Genomic DNA, 21,119 nt, shown 5'->3' with positions numbered 1-21,119 from the left:
CCTTCTGCCCCATCCCTCCCCCTCCTTCTGCCCCATCCCTCCCCCTCCTTCTGCTCCCCCCCTCTCTCCCTCTACCCCCTCCTCCCCCTCCCCTCGCTGTGAGAAACACAGACAGAGAATGAGAGAGACACACAGACAGACAGAGAGATAGAGACACTGACAGAGACACACTGGGGGGGGGGGGGGGCATCCCAGCACGCTGTTGGAGGCCTCCCGGTGCTGCAGTCGGTAAGTAGAAAATGTTTTATTTATTGATTTTTTTTTTGTAATTATTTATTAATTTTTTTTGATTGTTTATTGGTTGATTTATTGATGTATTTATCATTTATTATTGATGATGGCTCTTTATTTATAAAACTGAAGTGTTTAATGTTTGTAAACTTCCCTTTTAAACCCCCCCCCCCCCATTCCCTACGCCTGATTTGTAACCTACGCCTGATTTTCTAAAGTGTAGACAAGGTTCTTTCGAGCATAAAAAAATCTTCACTTACTCCATTCTAAGTTAGTTTGGAGTAAGTTTTCACTCACGAAACTTTGAAATCAGGCGTAAGTGGCTGGACACGCCCCCTTTTGAAAAAAAATTCTGTTCCAAAGTGAAACTGTTCTAACTGACTAGAACTGGAGCAAACTAAATGACGAGAATTCCGATTTCTAAGATACTCCGTTCTACACCAGTTGCTCCTAAAAATCAGGAGCAAATCATGTGGAAACTTGGGGCCATAGAGAGAAGGAAAAAAGAGACAAAGAAAAAGCAAGAAAATCTCTAACAACAATTCACTGCATGCAGGAATGAGATTGAATACTTTAAATTGTTTCCATTCTTGGCCAGAAAGGTTGACTGGAATTGCCTTAATAATTATCACATAGTTAAAATGGTACTTGCACTCTTAATTATAAGAATTAACTTTCTGTGGAAAGTTTAATGGGCAATTAATGTGCGAATCCTGCAGGATCTTAATAATAACGGGGAGGCTAAGGATGAGATGCCGTTTGTGCAAAGTAAATTGTGGAGCGGCGTCAATCGACCAGCAAGTTCTGGAGATTGGCAACTCACGCCGTTCTCTGAACTTGCTGGTCGATTTGCACATTAACGGCATGCATCGTTAACACGCTGTTATTTTTCCAGGAAGATCTGACCCATAGTTTCTTCCATTGTATAGATTTATATGTGCAACATTTTATTTGTGACATTGCTTTTTCTGTTTTTAATCATTTATATGTATGATGTTGAGGTTACCTTGGAACATAAGAAATAGGAGCAGGAGTAAGCCATATAGCCCCTCGAGCCTGCTCCGCCATTTAATACGATCATGGCTGATCCGATTATGGACTCGGGTCCACTTCCCTGCCCACTCCCCATAACCCTTTATTCCCTTATCGGTTAAGAAACTGTCTATCTCTGTCTTAAATTTATTCAGCTTCCACAACTCTCTGAGGCAGCGAATTCCACAGATTTACAACCCTCTGAGAAGAAATTCCTCCTCATCTCAGTTTTAAATGGGTGGCCCCTTATTCTAAGATTATGCCCACTAGTTCTAGTCTCCCCTATTAGTGGAACCATCCTCTCTGCATCCACCTTGTCAAGCTCCATTGGAACCATAACATCAGAGTTAATAGAAATGTTGATTTCAACCTAAACAGTTAAAAGCAGGAGCTTGAAGCAGGATAAGAGATCCAAAATCTGGGGCTTGCTGAAATGAAATGTTTAGAATTCACTACTTGTTTGAGGGATACAATATGCTAATACAGAAAGTTTAACAAACAGATAAAACCAACTGAATTTGCTGCACCAGAAACCAGAACCTTATTGAGTTCACGGAAACTCTTGTATTCAATCTGAAAGTGTAATTGAGCCATTACAGATTTTCTTGTATGTATATATTTATAGTACTTTATATTACTATTTCATTGTAAATGAAGGGATAACATTCTATTAAAAAGAAAAAAGTTGTAACAAATACAGTGTAACTTATCCTTTACCTACAACCTAAATGTTTTTCATGTATAATAGCTAGTCTGTAACATACATAAAAGCTACAAAAATATTTACTTGCCATAACAATTTTAACTTTTATATAATCTGCCATCAGTTCAGAAACTCTTGTATAATCATGCTAAATGAAAGATTACAATTTGCAACAAGCAGGAAAGTATTCCTAACAATAACATCATACCAAAATTTCTAGTCAAAAAGATTTGTGTCATCTAGTTAATGTCACATCTGAATAAGTAAAATAACACTAAAAATATGAATCTAACAAATTTTTTGGATTTTTCTTTCTACTCCATATATCTGCTGAAATTGGCTGAACCATATGATGCACTTTGAAGTTTTATTAGTAAATCTTTTCATTTATGTTAACAGATTAATGGCAAAAAGCTGTCTTTTCTTTATTATTTGGAAAATCCTATCTCTTGTAGTGCCACTGCTTCATGGTGACATAAACATAGTATTCTGCTCTGAGATATCATATTGTTAATATGCATACTAGGAGGAATTTTCTATACAAAACATTCCTGTGCTCGGGCTACCATTTTAAGATTGTTTCTAGATATATCAACTATTGATGACAATTTTATATGTCGAGGCAATGTAGGAACATCTTCATGAAAAAGGCTCTCTTTAACCCCCTCCCCAAGGTAACAGCAGAGTTTCCTACAGGAGAGGTGAAAACATTCAGGAGAGAGGCATCACTGGGTAGTTCTCGTGTAGAACTGTTATTTTCATGTTAATAGGCAAAAGATATATTATTCACTTGTGTTAACCTTCCTCGTCTGCAGGCAACAATCATCATTTATTTGTCTATTCTGGGCTTGCTGCTGCTTTATATGATTTACCTGACACTAGTGGAACCCTTGCTGAAGAAACGTTTGTTCCGTTCACAGCTACTACAGAATGAAGAAGACTTTGGGGTGAGTTCTAGTACATAAGCAATAAATCTGAAATGTTCACTTTGAGGATGAATAAAGGCCTGAGCTAAAGACAGCATTTGTTATCGGATGAGGTACTTGATTTTATGTCTGGCACATGAAATACTTAATTTGAAACGTAGTATATTACACGCTGTAATGGTAAGCTAATTAAAAGAAAGAGTCTTGATCATATTTTGTATTTAATATAATTGAAATACATAAGCAACTTAATTTCATCATTAACCAGCCAAATTCTGCTGCATGAAAAAACTGGTTGATATTATTGACTAAACAACACCAGACTATGTTATACAAAAGCAAAATACTGTGGATATGCTGGAAATACTCAGCAGGTCTGACAAAAGGTAATTGACCTGAAATGTTAATACTGTTTCTCTCTCCACAGATACTGCATGATCTACTGAGTATTTTCTGCTTTTATTCCAGACTATGTTATGTTGCTTAGTCTTTATGACTCGGGTGCATTTATACACTGAGACAGAAGAGGAATGAAAGACTTTTGAAAGGACTGGAATTGTGTGTGATTTTTGCTTGCTTTAGATCATTCACTGTTTAGTTTCTGAATGTTTAGCACCACTACAAAATTGTTGCAACAGCACAACAGCTTAATTCTTCCGATAGAAATAGTTAGCACAGTAACAGTACCAGTACTGTGAAATGGTAGATGCATATTTGATTTCTTCAACTCTAGTTTGTAACCTCAGCTGTTTTGGGGAGATGCCCTGAGGAGACCAGGCTTGTCTTGCAGAACAAATACCTGGAAATTGACTCAAAGTGTTGCTTTTGGTAGGGGGGTGCATGATGTAAAAGGGTACCATATCCTGGAGCAATTCTTTTTAGTTAGCCAAGGCTGAAACTATTAATTAGAATGCTGTGTTACCAAGCCCCCAGAGGGTGCAGCTTGAGAGTTTGATTTAAATCTAACTTGCTGACTGCGCAACTCTTCAAATTACAAGATCAAACTTACCTAATATGACATTCAAAGGCCTACAATGTATTGTGGCCACTCCTCTCTAGGTCTGCATTCCCCAATGGCAGGTTCAACAAGGTGCACGGCAGGATTTTGAGTTGTATTAGTCTTCTCTCCCCACTCTGAAATTCCAAAGCAAGGTATGACTCTTAACAGCTTCAAAGGAACCTCTGAGGTCATTTATAATTTGCAGATGTGCAAAGGAGGTTACTGTTTAATTATATCTTCTCTTTCACACAAATTGTGAAACCTTTTTGAATGTCCATTTTTAGTCTGACATAGAAGTAGCAAAGTAGTGAGAGATCAAGTCATTGGTACAATATGTCTTGATAATAAATAAAGCTTGGCTGAAGATGTCAATACAGTATATGAATAGTCCAGATTATCTAAATTTGGAATAGATCCAAATTGATACCCCACTTTGCGTGATCATCTAACTAGGTAGAATCCAGTTTCAGCTGAAGGCAGATTGACTCCGAGGCCTTTCATTTGATCGAATATTCAGAATTGGCTTGGTAGTTTGCATGCACAATTTTGAAGTATTTTAATTTAATGAGCACTTCCCAAAAATGAAATTGACCAAATTGTAAGCTTTTTTCTCAATGTTAGAATATTATTTCATCGTCATAGGCGGTCCTTCGCATCGAGGATGACTTGCTTCCAAGCCAAAAAAGGATGAGTTCACACACATCGCAGTGTGGGCTGATCCGTACTGCCCCTGGGCCCACGCCTCTTCTTTGCCCCGAACTCACGCATCTCCTGACTTAATATTATTTAGGGCCATTGCAAATGTATAATTTGCTGTGTGGATCTCAGCTTTTCACAAAAGTTAACTTGGGTTGGGGGGGGCGGGGGGGGAGGGGGGTGAACGAGTCTATTCCAGTACATGTTGGAGTTGGAGTTCAAACAGCAATGTGTTGAATTACCAAGACTTTATTGACCAAAATAATAATTGTACTGATCTGTAGATTAGGAGAAATGAGAGACAACAAATATTAACAAGTATTAATGCAACACTTGAGAATTACAAATTTCCTTCTATTAAAAATATTATATTCTCCAATTTAAACATGTTGGTTTTAGGTGGGAAGTAGTATTTACATCTTAGAGACGGTTCACTAGGTTGATTCTGGAGATGAGGGGGTTGACTTTTGAAGATAGGTTGAGCAGGTTGGGCCTATACTCATTAGAGTTCAGAAGAATGAGAGGTGATCTTATCGAAACATATAAGCTAATGAGGAGGCTCAACAAGGTGGATGCAGAGAGGATATTTCCACTCATAGGGGAAACTAAAACTGGGGGGCATAATCTCAGAATAAGGGGCCGCCCATTTAACACTGAGATGAGAAATTTCTTCTCTGAGGGTTGTAAATCTGTGGAATTCTCTGCCCCAGAGAGCTGTGGAGGATGGGTCATTGAATATATTTAAGGCGGAGTTAGACAGATTTTTGAACGATAAGGGAATAAAGAGTTATGGGGAGTGGGCAGGGAAGTGGAGCTGAGTCCATGATCAGATTAGCCATGATCTTATTAAATGGTGGAGCAGGCTCGAGGGGCCAAATGGCCTACTCCAGCTCCTATTTCTTATGTTCTTTTGGTTACAGTTTTTCTGAAGAAGAGTAAACTTATTATAATGGAAGTTGGGATTGGTGACTCTCTATCTTTCTGCCTTGCCCCTTTTCTTTCTCCATCCCCCGCCCTCTCATTCTCAAAAATTCTAACATGCAATCATATACCATTGTACAAAAATGGTAATTCTTTCACTTTTTATAAAGTTTTTAAAAAAACACTCAATCACCATTGGCGCTGCACATCTGGAGTCTAGATCAAGTGTAGTCTTCTGGTGAACTGGGGTTAGAGGGCAGGTGATGGTCATTCATTCTGTCCTTATTTTTGTATTCCCCTTTTATAATTTCCTATGTCTCTGTTAAGGAAACTGCATATGTAAGCTTGTCATGCTGTAACCTACGTGCTCACGCCAGTGGAAATGTTGCAACACATATCTGCTGGCAGGATGTAGTTACAGTATGACCAGCTTACATAGCAGTTTCCATTATAAATGTGATTATGGGAATTTATACTGGAAAATGTTGACAACTGCATGCAGAATAATAATAATGTATAGATTATTATAACATCACATCATCTACTGCTATAACTTATTCCTTTCCAGGACCTTAAAACTAAAACTATTTTCCTTGCTCTTCAAGCATTTAAAATTCAAAACCTGTTGTCTTCCAATCTCTACCTTCTGATTTACTTCACATTCTCTTTTACACTTTTCAGCCTTCACAGTGCCTTGCATTACGGGACTTGTTGATTCATTTTCGAAGAGAGTGACTTATTTCATAACACACTTATTTGGCTATTGATATATTTGTGCAATCTAATAATGGTGGTGGAAATTGTAGTTAACTTTTAGAATTAGAAGCAGGAGGAGCACTGCGGTGCGACCATGTGGTCATTTACTTCTCCACAGGAAAGGAAGGAAAATTGGGTCAGCAGGCTATGGCCTTTGTCATGAATCACTAGAGGCTGGCTTAAGAATGGGATTGTTGGAGGCTTGGGAACAGTTCTCTTGTATGTGTCCCCTCATCTAGGTAATTATGTATGTTGGAGCAAGGAGAAAATATAAGGAGAAAGTTGAGTCTTAGTGTAAAGTATCTGGAGAATTTAATACTTTGTTTAGAAGATCAGACAAATCTTTAGAAGAATGAGAGGGGATCTCATGGAAACTTATAAAATTCTGACGGGACTGGACAGGTTAAATGCAGGTAGAATGTTCCCGATGTTGGGGAAGTCCAGAACCAGGGGACACAGTCTAGAGATAAGGGGTAAGCCATATAGGACCGAGATGAGGAGAAACTTTTTCACCCAGAGAGTCGTGAACCTGTGGAATTCTCTACCACAGAAAGTTGTTCGAGTCCAGTTTGTTGGACATATTCAAAAGGAAATTAGATGTCACCCTTACAGCTAAAGGGAAGGGATCAGGGGGTATGGAGAGAAGGCAGGGGTGGGGTACCGAGGTTGCATGATCAGCCATGATCATATTGAATGGCGGTGCAGGCTCGAAGGACCAAATGGTCTACTCCTGCACCTGTTTTCTATGTTTAGTTTCAGTACCACACATTGTTATAATACCAGCTTAGCTCAGTTGGTAGCAGTCTTGCCTCTTGAGTCAAAAGATTGAGAGCTTAAGCTCTCTTCCAGAGTTTGAGCACATAATCTAATAATCTAGACTGACACTTCAGTGCAGTACTAAGAGAAAAGTTGCCATCTTTTTCTTGAGGCATTAAACCAGGACCACATCTACTAATTCAAATGGCTTAAACATGGCACAATTTGAAGAGTAGAATTAGAGTTCATTCTGTTTTGGCCAACAATCCTCCTTCGACCAGCACAACCAAAAGTAGATTAACTAGTCATTCATCATATTTGCTGTTCTGCTAGTGCGCAAAATTGGCTGCCACATTTGGTTACGTAACAATGACGACACTTAAAAAATTGAATGTGAAGAGCTCTGAGACATCTTGAGGATGTGATGAGCTGCTGTATAAATGCAAGTTCTTTATAACCTTTCATGCATTCAGGATAGCAAAATAATCAGATTCCAAAATATGTTTCCTTTTTGCATATGCATCTATTCTCTACTAAAATAAAACAAACCTTTTTTGGAATTTGAATATACAGCTTCAGGGTCATGATCATGAGGAATTGGTTGCCGAAACAATATGCTATTGTAGTCATAAAATATAGAAGGCATGCGATGGTGCATTAATGTTACAATAAAAAGGAGCTGTGACTCTGCTGCTGATAACTTGTGAAATTTACCCCATAAGAATAAAAGAGTTCACCAATTATTCAGAGACTTTAATTTACAATCTTTCAAGTTTGGAGTTCAGTGAGCTACTGGACAACGATCTGTGATTTTTAAATAATATTTTACTGAATGATGTGCTGGAAACCCTCCTAATATTTATGAATTAAACTTTCTTTAAGTGTAAAATCAGTATCGATACAGATCTGATTTGAACTAGATTTTAGTATTGTCTAAAACTCAGCTGACCATGTTTTATCCCATCTGACTGTTCACTGGCCACCACTGCCTCAAAAACAGCAACTTGCATTTTATATAGCAGTTTTAAAGTAGATAAATGTCCCAAGTTGCTTCACCGAGGAGCAATCAGAAATAAATGAAGGCCAAACAAAAAGGAGATATTAGGAGAGTGACCAAAAGCTTGGTCAAAGAGGTAGGTTTTAAGAAGGACATTAAGGTAGAGAGGCAGAGGGGCTAAGGCAGAGAATTCCAGAGTGACATAAAGCATGATTGCCAATGGTGAGGCAAAGGAGAAGGGGGGATGCACAAAAGGCCAGAGTCGGAATAATAGAGTTCGAGGGGAATTGCAGAACTAGAGGAGATTCTAGAGATAGGGAGGATGAGGCCATAAATGGATTTATCCACAAGGATGAGAATGTTAAATGGAGGCATTGTGGGAATCGGGAGCTAGTGTAGATCATCAAAGACAGGAGTGATAAGTGATTAGACACGACGCAGGATAGGATACTGGCTGCAGAGTTTTGGATGAGCTGAATGCAAAATATCCCACGGCACTTTATTAAGATGTGGGAGAGGGGTGTTAAACAGATACAGAACTGGAGGTAGAAGAGTTGGATGAAGAGATTAAAGGCATGGTCAAAAAGAGGTTTTGATGATGTATTTAAAGGTAGAGGGAAATTAACTAAGTGAAAGGGTGAGGATAAACTATTTCAGAGGGCAAGGTTATGAAGGCTCTTTTATGGAGAATGGCAGGCCAACCTAGAGAGCATTGGAATAGTGGAGTCTGGAGGTGACAAAGGCATGAATGAAGGTTCCAGCAGATGAGATGAGGTAAGTGTAGATGTGCTGATGTTTGTTAGAGGTGAAAATAGGTGGGCTTTGTGAAAGGGAGGAAATGGGGTTGGAAGTTCAGCTTGGGGTCGAAAAGACACTTGAGTTGTGAAACAGTCTGGTGCAGCCTGAGACAGTGGCCTGGGAGGGGGACGGAATCGATGGCAACTTTGCGGAGATTGTAGCAGGCCTGAAGAAGATGGAGTTGGTTTCCCCAATGTTTAACTGGAGGATATTGCAGTTCATCCAAGACAGGATGTCAGACAAGCAGTCCAACAACACAGGCAGTGGAAGGGTCGAAAGAGATAGTGGAGAGGGAAACACGATCGCCATCAGTGTACATGTGGAAGCTAACACATATCTACAGATGGTGTGGCCATGGGTTAGCATGTAGATGGGGAAGAGGATGGGGCCAAGAATAGATTCTTAGGTGTGTGGGTGGGAAGAGAAGTCATTTCTAGAAATGCTCTGGATACAATTGGATAGGTAATAGAACCACAGAGCTGGCCATAGAGGAGAGGTGTTGGAGGAGAATGGTATAGTTGACTGGGTCAAAGGCTGCAGAGATGTCAGAGAGGATGAGGAGGGATAATGCACCAAGGTCACAGATAATTTCATTTGTGACTGATTAGGATTGTTTTGATGCTGTGGCAGGGGGAAAAACCTTATTGGGGGGCACTGCGCAGTACACCTCCCGGTCTACAATCGGCCATTTTTAAAGAGACAGTTGTCTGTGTGAGAACGTTGAGTGCTGTGTGAGCGCATTGGAAAAATCGGAGCTGCAATACAATATGCAATGCGGTGCAAGGACCAAGAATTTCTTACAGGATGAAGTGGAGGCGCTAGTTACTGTGATTGAGGCCAGATGGCAGGAGCTGGACACCAGCAGAGGCCACAAAAGTTCTACCCAAAGAAATGAAGAAATGCTGGAACCAACTTGTAGAAGATCACTGTGTAATGGTGACCACCCCGAGGTCTGGAGGCTAGTGCAAAAAGAAGTGGCAGGACCTTGGTTAAGTCGTTAGTGTAAGTAATATTTTCATTTATGCAATGGAATTGCAATTGTAAATGTGACACTCGCTCTCAAAAGTTATATTTTCATCTTTGCCGAGGAAGGTGGTACACAACAAAAGGGAAAGAACTCGAACAGGAGGAGGCCCGGCAAATCTGCACCTACTGACACCCTTGGAAGAGAGGGTCGCTGCTTTGATAGGCCCTGCCTGGAGAAAAGCAACCACCACTACAAGCTGAGCCCGCACTCAAGGGAGAGGGTAAGTCCTGCAAATTACACAGTCTGACTTTGCTAAATGTTAAGTACTGCGCGGGCTAGCTATGCTTCGGTTCCTGGGGATGTCTCTGTCAGTTACGCTTCAGTTGATGCAATGTGCTATCATTCATCGTGGTCCTTCAAATGAGCCTGCTGCCTGTGCTGTGTGAGCTTACTCATGCCCCCCCCACCCTACCCCCTCCTCTGCTGCTAACCAGTTGTCTGTTCTGTTATATTTTGCAGAACTTGAGGTCAACCCTGACGATGCGGAACAAGATTCAGGCGAGGAAGATTCTGAACATTTTCCAATCCCACCTTCCAGACCAAGAGCTGGGGGGGAGGGGGTGGAGATGGATGAAGCCCCCACTCTTTTACTGACTTTTGAGGAAGTGCAGGTGCCGCCCATTGAGGTGCCAGCCCCTTCCGTGACTAGTGGTTTGAGTGCTGGTGGGACATTCCATGGTTTCCCACTGGCCGAGGCTGTGGGTCCCAGTGATGTGGTGCAGCGAGGCATACCCAGGGCCCACTGGCCGAGGCTGTGGGTCCTAGTGATGTGTTGCAGCGAGGCACACCCAGGGCCCCACCGGCCGAGGCTGTGGGTTCCAATGATATGGTGCAGCGAGGCACACCCAGGGCCCACTGGCCGAGGCTGCGGGTCCCAGTGTGGTGGTGCAGCGAGGCACACCCAGGGCCCCACCGGCCGAGGCTGTGGGTCCCAGTGATGTGGTGCAGCGAGGCACACCCAGGGCCCCACCGGCCGAGGCTGTGGGTCCCAGTGATGTGGTGCAGCAAGGCACACCCAGGGCCCCATTGGCCGAGGCTGTGGGTCCCAGTGATGTGGTGCAGCGAGGCACACCCAGGACCTCGCCTTCCGAGGCTGTGGGTCCCAGTGGTGGGGTGCAGCGAGGCACATGCAGGGTCCCACCCTTCGAGGCTGCGGGTCCCAGTGGTCTGGTGCAGCGAGGCACACCCAGGGGGCCCCACCTTCCGAGGCCGCGGGTCCCAGTGGTGGGCTGCAGCGAGGCACAAGCAGGGTCCCACCCTTCGAGGCTGCGGGTCCCAGTGGTCTGGTGCAGCGAGGCACACCCAGGACCTCACCTTCCGAGGTCGCGGGTCCCAGTGGTGGGCTGCAGCGAGGCACACCCAGGACCTCACCTTCCGAGGCTGTGGGTCCAAGTGTTGGGGTGCGAACCACATCCGTGGTGTGGAGGGGAAGGGGAGCTCGACCGCGCATTCCCGAGGTGCAGGATCTAACAGATGTGGTTCACATGATGGCAATGAGTGTGGAGAGCACTGACCTTATGCAATCACTTCTGGACACCACCACTGGGGTGGGTGATGAGGTATCGGGACTGTTGGGAGAAGTAACAGCACTCTCCCGAGAAATGGGAACGATGTCAGTGACCATGAGGGAGGGAATGTTGCAGGTAGTTGAGACGCTTTTGCTCAACATGAGGGAGGGAATGTTGGAAGTCGTTGAGACACGGTCGGGGTGCATGAGGGACGGCTGCTACAATAAGGGAACACGCCCAGACCCCACGCCCATTGATATAATTAACTGCCACTCCCACTCCAATACCCGGATCAGCCTCTGAAGAGCCCCAAGCCGGGCCCTCCACATTGCTGGCTGCCCACCCCACCGCCCCCAAAGGTGCGCACTACCCGAGATGTTAGAAAGAATAAGCTTGGTATCAACCCCAGAAACGCTGTGCCACCACCTGCGGGTAGGGGTGGTGGAGTCACCAAGAACAAGCACGGTGGGCGGTCTTAGAATAAGCTGGAGGAGAGATGGGTGCAGCCTTTCTTTGCTGCTGCTGCTGTTATTGTTACAGTTGTAACTGTTCTCAAATAAAAAGTTTTTTTTGTAAGTTATGTAAATTTACAAGTTTAAAAGTTAGTAAGTAATAAAGTTTTGAAATGATCTTAACTGAAAACAAGAATAATTTTATTAAAGTTAAGTACAGAGAACTGTTTGTTAAACTTTTGAATAAAATATATTTTAAATTAAAACTGAATCATTTCCATTATTAACACAACTTTTGAACTAAACAAGAATCATTTCCACTATTTGTTCCATTAACACAAAACATTACAAAACAGGTCCAAACAGTAAACATGTCCATGTGGAATAGCTGTCGCTGAGCCTTCAGGCAGCAAAGCATTCATGATTGAGCTGCTGGCACAAGGCTCGAGTAATCGTTAAAGGGGCACGATGGCCCGCCCTCCTCCGCCGTCGTGCTCCGGGTTCAGGTAGTTGCATGGCTTCCTCGTCCTCATAGTCTGCATCTTCCTCATCATTATCATCAGCCACTCTCACCGCAGGTGGGTCTTCTACTACCAGCTGCTGCTGCCTCATATGGCTAGTTTATGCAGCATGCAGCACACAACAGTGAACTGACCAACAATCTCGGGAGTATAGCAAGTAGCCTCCGGAATGGTCCAGGCATCGGAAAAGCGGTTTCAAGATGCCAATGGTCCTCCCTCTGATGCTGCGCGTCGCAATGTGCGACATGTTGTATTCCCGGTCAGCTTCCATCCGGGTTACGCGTAGGGACAACATGAGCCAGATGGCGAGGTTGCACCCTTTGTCTCCCAGTAGCCAGCTCTGCCCTGCTGGCTGCTGCTGAAACATGGCAGGTATAACGCTCTCGCGTAGAATGAACGCATCATGGGTGCTCCAGGGTATCTTGCATCGACTGACATGATGCGATACATGTTGTCACACACGAGCTGTACATTAATGGAGTGGTAGCCTTTTCTGTTCCTGTACATCTCGGAATCCTTCAAAGGTGCTCGCAAGGCGATGTGGGTACAATCAATGCAGCTCTGGACCTTTGGGGAGCCAGAAATCCTGGAGAAGCCCACAGCCCTGTCATGCCTTGCCTAGGTGGTCATGGGGAACTTTATGTAGTCATTCCTCCGGGCGTATAGTGCAGCTGTCACCTGACGAATGCAGACATGTGTTGCATGTTGCGAGATGGCGCACACGTCCCCAGTTGTAGCTTGAAACGATCCGGAGGCATAGAATGAAAGTGCAGCTGCAACTTTCACTTCAACTGACAAAGCAGTCCTTCTGACACTTCTAGGTTGCAGGTCTGCTTTCACCAACTCACAGATCTCAGTTACAACTTCTTTGCGGAAACGCAGCCTTCAGACACAGTCTACATCACTCAGGTGCAGGTACGAAGGCCTGTCTCGATATACCCGATGTGGGTAAGGCCTCCTGCCCAGCACCCTACGGGCTCTGAGGTTCCTCATGTGATGACGTTGAATCAATTGTCTCCTCTGCAGTACCATGATGCAGAAGGATCGCGCAAGGTCACTATTGCCCCCATGCTTAAATTTTACCTTTTGCAAGCAGCTCAAAACGGCAGGAAGGCAGGACAGGTTCTTTGTTCTCTCTCCCTAAGGTCTGTATGGATCACACCCAGGTCTGAGCAAGCGCAGTGATCGGGAAGACCACCCCCCGGGCTCATTGCAGTCTCGTGACTTGTTCCGATCGCGTTGAACAGCACCTTCCACTCCCCCCAACCTCCCGTCCCCTGGGCTCAGTTTGTTTTGCAGCCGAGCCCCTGTGTTCGGGCGCGGGGCCATTTCTGCCGGCAGACGCTCCGACCCTCCAGCCCTGTTTGAAGACGTTCAGTGGTGGCGTGTGAGTTATAATAAGATGAAAACTTCAGAATTCCATCTACTCCGTTGTAAGGTTAAAAAAAAATGTAATCTTTATCAGGCATATTTAAAGTGTTCTTGACTCCCTCTAAAACTTTAATGAAAAACAATGGCGTCTTTCTGCGCTGCTTTCTCTTAACTCACCAGAAGGTTTTTCAGGAGTGGCCAGATACGCCGACTTGGGAGAAATTTTTTGGGGCAAACTTTGAAATATGATTTACAAGCAGCAGACTGGCGCAGCGGTAGCGTGCTGGGCCCATAACCCAGAGATCGATGGATTGAAGTCATGCTCTGCTAACTGAAATTTTTCACAGATAGATTTTTAACCAATAAAGGAATTAAGGGTTACGGGGAGAGGGCGGGTAAGTGGAGCTGAGTCCACGGCCAGATCAGCCATGATCTTATTGAATGGCGGAGCAGGCTCGAGGGGCTAGATGACCTACTCCTGTTCCTAATTCTTATGTTCTTATGATTTTAAAAAAACTGGCGCAGATATGAGGTAATGCCCCCTATGATGTAAAAAAAAACCTAACCTAAAAAAATCGTAACTAACTCTGTTACGCTGACGCAGATTCCTTGGGGAAACTTTAATTTAAAAACTTACACCAAAAAAAGTGGCGCGTGCCAAAAAAACGGCGCAAATGACCGTGGAAAATTGAGCCCCATATAACTGCAAGTTATTGATCTTAGTTCAGTATGTATAATCTCCTTAAAACCACCAATTATGAATAATATGGTAATTATAAATGCAATATAATATGCATCTAGCGTTTAAAATCCCATTTGAAGTTTGTTTTTAAATGCATAGTTCATTTAATCAGAAATTGTGTTGAGAAAAAATGCAGTTGTGACAATGTTGATCATTGACTATGATTCACTGTGACATTCAAAACTTTCTCATTAAAAACATAAGCTTTTAAAAAGGAATTTAGGACTATCCGATATCTGAATGTTGTAGGGATTACTCTAGTTAGGCATTTAAATGGAATTAATGAATTTACAAATTACAATTGGGAAAAGTAAGCTTTTTTTTTAACTGCAATCAGGCTTTCGGAGGCAAGAAACCTGAAGATCTTCTAATTATGTACGGCTTTTGAAACACAAAATGAGAGGGTGCTGTGAATCAACATGTTATATCCCCTATTTTATGGCAGGGAATCATTATTTATCCTTCATACTAAGCAACATTGGCTGTATGCTTTAAAAATTGGAAGAATAAACATTCCCAAATTCTGTTCACTTATTGTGAAGAGGTTGATCCATTGTTCATGAAATGCAGCTGCTGTGATGTAAATCAACGTTTTGTCAATCTAATCTTTAAGGTGTTTATTTATATATTTAAAAAATAGTGAGAAAATTTATCTAAACCCAATCTTTTTAACTCTGTATTGTTAACATTAGAGTACAAAGCTTTATCATTTCTGAACAATGTGAGATTTTATATTTTAGTCATTCTGGAGATGTGCCAGCGCAATACACCATAAATAACAATGTGGAGAGGAATAGTAAATACTGCTAATAGCCCCGTTTACACTACTAACTTTACATTCATATGAAAATTAAACTAAGTGCCATGTGGGAAAGGATGTTAGTGCAAACCTCATCAATTCCTGTTTGAACTGGTTATAGGGTTACTATCTTTTGCAAAGGCAGAGCCACACAAGGGGCAGATTTGGAAGAGGATAGAGGATTAAGGCTTGAGTTTTAATATTTGCTTTGCTTATAATGAAATATGAGAAGTAAATGGGGGAAAAAAAAGTTAGCTTCTATTTTAAAAATCAAATTTGAGAATCCAGTTTTTGTTCATTTTAAAAAGTCTTGCTACACTGTTCAAAAACTGGACCCTCAGAACTAGATGGGTGGCAGTTGAACTGGTAATCTAACTAGCATTGCAATGAAACCATGCAAGAAGTAGGAAACTGGAGCCACTATTTAAAAAAAAAACACAAACAATTTCAATCCTCTGACTCTCTCAAACCACTTTTTATATTGCTCTTCCTTTATCAGGAATTGTGGGAACACATCGTCTGTCAGCTGGCTCACAGCATTTATGCTGTTGGGTCCAATTTCGATCGAGTGCCAGCAGACTTGTAGACCCAGTATTACATGAAACATAGAAACATAGAAAATAGGTGCAGGAGTAGGCTATTCGGCCCTTCAAGCCTGCACCACCATTCAATATGATCATGGCTGATCATGCAACTTCAGTACCCCATTCGTGCTTTCTCTCCATACCCTTTGATCCCTTTAGCCACATCTAACTCCCTTTTGAATATATCTAACGAACTGGCCTCAACTTTCTGTGGTAGCGAATTCCACAGGTTCACAATTCTCTGAGTGAAGAAGTTTCTCCTCATCTCGGTCCTAAATGGCTTACCCCTTATCCTTCGACTGTGACCCCTGGTTCTGGACTTCCCCAACATTGGGAACATTCTTCCAACATCTAACCTGTCCAATCCCATCAGAATGTTATGTTTCTATGAGATCCAGTCTCATTCTTCTAAATTCCAGTGAATATAAGCCTAGTCGATCCAGTCTTTCTTCATATGTCATTCCTGCCATCCCGGGAATCAGTCTGGTAAACCTTCGCTGCACTCCTTCAATAGCAAGAATGTCCTTCCTCAGATTAGGAGACCAAAACTGTACACAATATTCAAGGCGTGGCCTCTCCAAGGCCCTGTACAACTGCAGTAAGATCTCCCTGCTCCTATACTCAAATCCTCTCGCTATGAACATGCCATTTGCCGCCTTCACCTGGACCTACATGCCAGCTTTCAATGACTGATGTACCATAACACCCAGGTGTCGTTGCACTTCCCCTTTTCCTAATTTGTCACCATTCAGATAATAATCTGCCTTCCTGTTTTTGCCACCAAAATGGATAACCTCTCATTATATGCATCTGCCATGCATTTGCCCACTCACCTAACCTGTCCAAGTCACCCTGCAGCCTCTTCGCATCCTCCTCACAGCTCACACTGCCACCCAACTTAGTGTCATCTGCAAACTTGGAGATATTACATTCAATTCCTTCATCCAAATCATTAATGTATATTGTAAACTGGGATCCCAGCACTGAACCTTGCGGTACCCCACTAGTCAGTGCCTGCCATTCTGAAAAGGACCCATTTATTCCTACTCTTTGCTTCCTGTCTGCCAACCAGTTCTATATCCACGTCAATACATTACCCCCAATACCAAGTGCTTTAATTTTGAACACTAATCTCTTGTGTGGGACCTTGTCAAAAGCCTTTTGAATGTTCAAATACACCACATACACTGTTTTTCCCTTTTCCACTCTACTAGTTACATCCTCAAAATTCTCAAGAATTGAAGATTTGTCAAGCATGATTTCCCTTTCATAACTCCATGCTGACTTGGACCAATCCTGTCACTGCTTTCCAAATGCGCTGTTATTACATCTTTAATAATTGATTCCAGCATTTTCCCCACCACCGATGTCAGGCTAACCAGTCTATAATTCCCTGTTTTTTCTCTCCGTTTTTAAAAAGTGGGGTTACATTAGCTACCCTCCAATCCATAGGAACTGATCCAGAGTCTATAGAATGTTGGAAAATGATCACCAATGCATCCACTATTTCTCTGGCCACTGCCTTAGTCTGCATCCCAGCGTACTTATCAGGCCCTGGGGATTTATTGGCCTTCAGTCCCATCAATTTCCCTAACACAATTTCCTGACTAGTAAGTCTGCCAGCAGTCTACAGAAAACAGATTTAACAGCATGGTCACTGAGCTTCAGAAATCTCAATTAAAAGACAAATATAAAAAGTCCTTTGCATTAAATGAACAATGCTCGCTCGCTCTTTCTCTCTCTCTCTCTCTTCCCTCAGTTATACACTTTAAAAGTTTATAGAACACAAACAAAAGCTATAACAGATGGGTCATCAAAACATTATGGGGCCGAAATTCAGGCCCGCCAGAAAGCTGGCGTTCTTACCGTTTTTGAAGTGCTTTTACATCTCTGAAGAGGCCGACTCTTGATCAATATTCAGGTCTTTGTCTTTTTTCTTAAGCGGCCAGGAGGTTGGTCATAATGGGGGCAGAAGTGCGGCGGTAAGTGCTAGTGAGGGGCGGAAGTGGAGGCGGGTCGGATTCTCCGCTGTTGTTACTCAGCAGCGGAGCGGTGGTGACCTCATTGTGCATCTGCATCACCAAGTCTCTCCCCTCCTTTAAAGGGAAGAGAATCGTCGAATCTTTAGGATTGGCCACTGGGCCACCAGTGAGGGGTTTGGCCGGGCCGGGGCGGTGGGTGCCAGGCTGCCTGGCCGAACCATGGGGCATAATAGTCTGGCCAACACAGAAGTCGGCTGGCAAAAAAAATAAAATGGCGGCAGCGGCATTGGGCCCTTGCCTTTAATGGCTGCCGCGCAGCCAGGGCTCAGAGAATGAAAGATGTACCGACAGAAACAGCTGTTGGGGGCACTGTTCGGCGGGCATTAGATTTGAAGTGTGATGACACATTTACGGCCACTCAGCTGCGGTGGGGCGGAAGTGGGTACCACCAGGAAACCCCCTGCTGAATTTGCTGCCAGTGGCCATTCGACCAAAAATCGGCGGTCATTGGATTCCAGCACCTGGCCGCCACATTCCGGCGGTAACGGGCCTTTTCGGGATCCAGAATTTCGGCCCCTATGTTTTCTCTCTCTTTCACACATAGCTTCTGTTTTATTGGGGGGGAAAAATACTCGATACAAATTTTTCCTCAGTAAAACTTTTGGAATGTACCCTCTTGTTTTTGAAATTTAATTGAAGAAAAGCTACTGGGCAGAAGGAAAATATCTATAATTATAACTGACTGAACAATACTGTGCATTTTGGGAAATTAGGTGCGCATGGTCAGAATGTACAATCCAAATTCAGCTGATAAGCGTCCCAGTTCTGGGCAAAAATATCAGGTGAAAGTAAAAAAATTAAATAAATACAATAAAAGACAGAAAACAATTTATTTGATAAATTTAATCAGGCTATTGTGAAATATGTAATTTTTGAATTTTTATTTTGTTTAAACCCTTATTTTTTTACAATAAAAAATTTAAATTATTGAGGTGAATTTAAAAAAAATAATAATTTATGGGAAACCGACCATTAGTTTGCACAATTACAAAATAAATCAGCTATTGTGCGTCATACAGTGTGACACATTTAACATTAAAATGGCCTATAGGAATAATAGGTATGCAGGTTTTCAATGAAATGTGAGTGCTCTTTCTACTGAATTTAATATATACTCTCCGAGTAGGCCGTCATACCGCCTTTGAAATCCACCGCAAGTTCGGGATTTCGGCATGCGCTAAATCCCGAAATAGCGGTCTGTCAACCTACACGTTGACAGGCCATCCGTTCTGCCATTAAAAACCTCGTTGCTGGCATAGAGTTGGGCTATTTGCCCAGCAATTACGTACATAAATTTTATGGCTGGTGGAAACCGGTGCAAGGTCTGTCTCCACAGCATAATGGGATACCTGAAATTGAAAAACTGCTTTTTAAAAAAAAAAAAATTAAATGACATCCAGGAACATTAAAAATTTTAATGAGAAGAAATCCTAGTGCATGTTAAAGCTGCAGGTTTAAAAAAAATAACATTTACATTTCATAACTTTCTGCACAGTGCAAAGTATTTGTTTAGAAGTGGGAATTATGAGTAATGAATTGGATTCTCACAATAAAAGCTAAATCTATAATATATTTTAAAGGCTGTAGTAAGGAAGTAATGTAATTTAAATGAATGAAAGACCATCTGTTTTCTGATTGGAGGACCCGGCCCACGCCCACGTAATCCCAGGTACGCTTCCGCACAAGCTGCGTTCCTGGGATCTGTGGGCAATTAACCTGCCCTCTGTATGCAGAGTCAGAGAGCAAGTTTACAAAAGAGGGCTTCCATCCGGTTGGTGCATATTCTTTTTTGCAGAAATGCAGTCGACCGCAATTTTTGGCCCAAGCTAATTTGTTTGGAACAAAATCTGTTGCCTGTAAATTTTTTTTGAACCCATATGGTTCAGTGACCTCAAATGGAGATAAAGCAAGGGCAATACTGGAGCAGGTCTGTGGCTGGGTATTCTGTGGCGAATGGCTCACCTCCTGACTTCCCAAAGCCTCTGCACCACCTACAGGGCATAAATCCAGACTGTGACGGAATACTCTCCACTTGCCTGGATGGCTGCAACTCAAGAAGCTTGACACTATCCAGGACAAAACAAAACTTTGATGAAGAGAGCGAGTGTAATGCAGCCAAATTTGCTGCTGATGCAAAGATAGGTGGGAAAGCAAGTTGTGAGGAGGACACAAGGAATCTGCAAAGGGATATAGATAGGTTAAGTGAGTGGGCAAAAATTTGGCAGATAGAGTATAATGTGGAAAAATGTGAGGTTATCCACTTTGATAGGAAGAATAAAAAAGCAAATTATTATTTAAATGCAGAGAGACTTCAAAATGCTGCGTTACAGAGGGATCTGGGGATCCTCGTACATGAAACACAAAAAGTTAGTATGCAGATACAGCAATTAATTAGGAAGGCAAATGGAATGTTGGCCTTTATTGCAAAGGGGATGGAGTATAAAAGTAGAGAAGTCTTGCTACAACTTTACAGGGTATTGGTGAGACCACACCTGGAGTACTGTGTACAGTTTTGGTCTCCTTATTTAAGGAGGGATATACTTCCATTGGAGACAGTTCAGAGAAGGTTCACGAGATTGATTCCTGAAATGAAGAGGTTGTCTTATGAAGAAAGGTTGAGCAGGTTGGGCAGATACTGATTGGAGTTTAGAAGAATGAGAGGTGATCTTATTGAAACATGGAAGATTCTGAGGCGGCTTGACAGGGTAGATGCAGGGAGGATGTTTCCCCTCGTGGGGAAATCTAGAACTAGGGGGCATAGTTTCAGAAACGGGTCACCCATTTAAAATGGAAATGAGGAATTTCTTCTCTCTGAGGGTCGTAAATCTTTGGAATTCTCTACCCCAGAGCTGTGGAGGCTGGATCATTGAATGTATTTAAGGTGGAGATAGACAGATTTTTGAACTACAGGGGTGTCGAGGGTTATGGGGAATGGGCAGGAAAGTGGAGTTGAGGCCAAGATCAGATCAGCCATGATATTATTGAATGGCGGAGCAGGCTCCTATTTCTTATGTTCTTAAAAAACTGTCTGCTTGATTGGCATTCATCCACTGGAATAAATATCCACTCCCTTCACCATCGGCATACCGTGGCTGCAGTGTCAACTAACTAGAAGATGCACTGCAACAACTTACCAAGGCTTCTTCGGCATCGCCTCTAAAACTTGAGTTCTCTACCAGCTCGAAGGATACGGGCAGCAGGTGCATGGGAACAATATCGCCTCGAAGTCGCACACCATCCTGACTTGGACATGTATC

The 21,119-nt window shown here is 42.7% G+C and overlaps 1 protein-coding gene and 1 long non-coding RNA gene across 4 annotated transcripts in view; both read left to right on the top strand.

The window, feature by feature from the left end:
* tmem9b (TMEM9 domain family, member B) overlaps positions 1-21,119 on the top strand; it is a 76,152-nt gene that overhangs the window by 35,130 nt on the left and 19,903 nt on the right. Inside the window, exons 4-5 of one of the 3 annotated variants that reach the window (XM_070899959.1) lie at positions 2,782-2,913; positions 3,320-4,743. In XM_070899959.1, coding sequence (XP_070756060.1) covers positions 2,782-2,913; positions 3,320-3,379 — 192 coding nt within the window. In that variant the 3' untranslated portion in view covers positions 3,380-4,743. Of the gene's footprint in view, positions 1-2,781; positions 2,914-3,319; positions 4,744-21,119 lie in introns of those variants that run through there. The other 2 variants (XM_070899960.1, XM_070899958.1) reach the window with 2 other exon arrangements.
* LOC139280281 (uncharacterized) lies at positions 4,805-10,914 on the top strand. The gene is made up of 3 exons (XR_011596651.1): positions 4,805-9,818; positions 9,909-10,063; positions 10,303-10,914. It is a non-coding gene; the product is annotated as an uncharacterized lncRNA (long non-coding RNA).

Source organism: Pristiophorus japonicus, chromosome 14, assembly GCF_044704955.1.
Source record: "Pristiophorus japonicus isolate sPriJap1 chromosome 14, sPriJap1.hap1, whole genome shotgun sequence".
In the NCBI taxonomy this organism is placed as follows: domain Eukaryota; kingdom Metazoa; phylum Chordata; class Chondrichthyes; family Pristiophoridae; genus Pristiophorus; species Pristiophorus japonicus.
The sequence above is the reverse complement of the archived record's forward strand: the minus strand, read 5'-3'. Positions and strand labels throughout refer to the sequence as shown.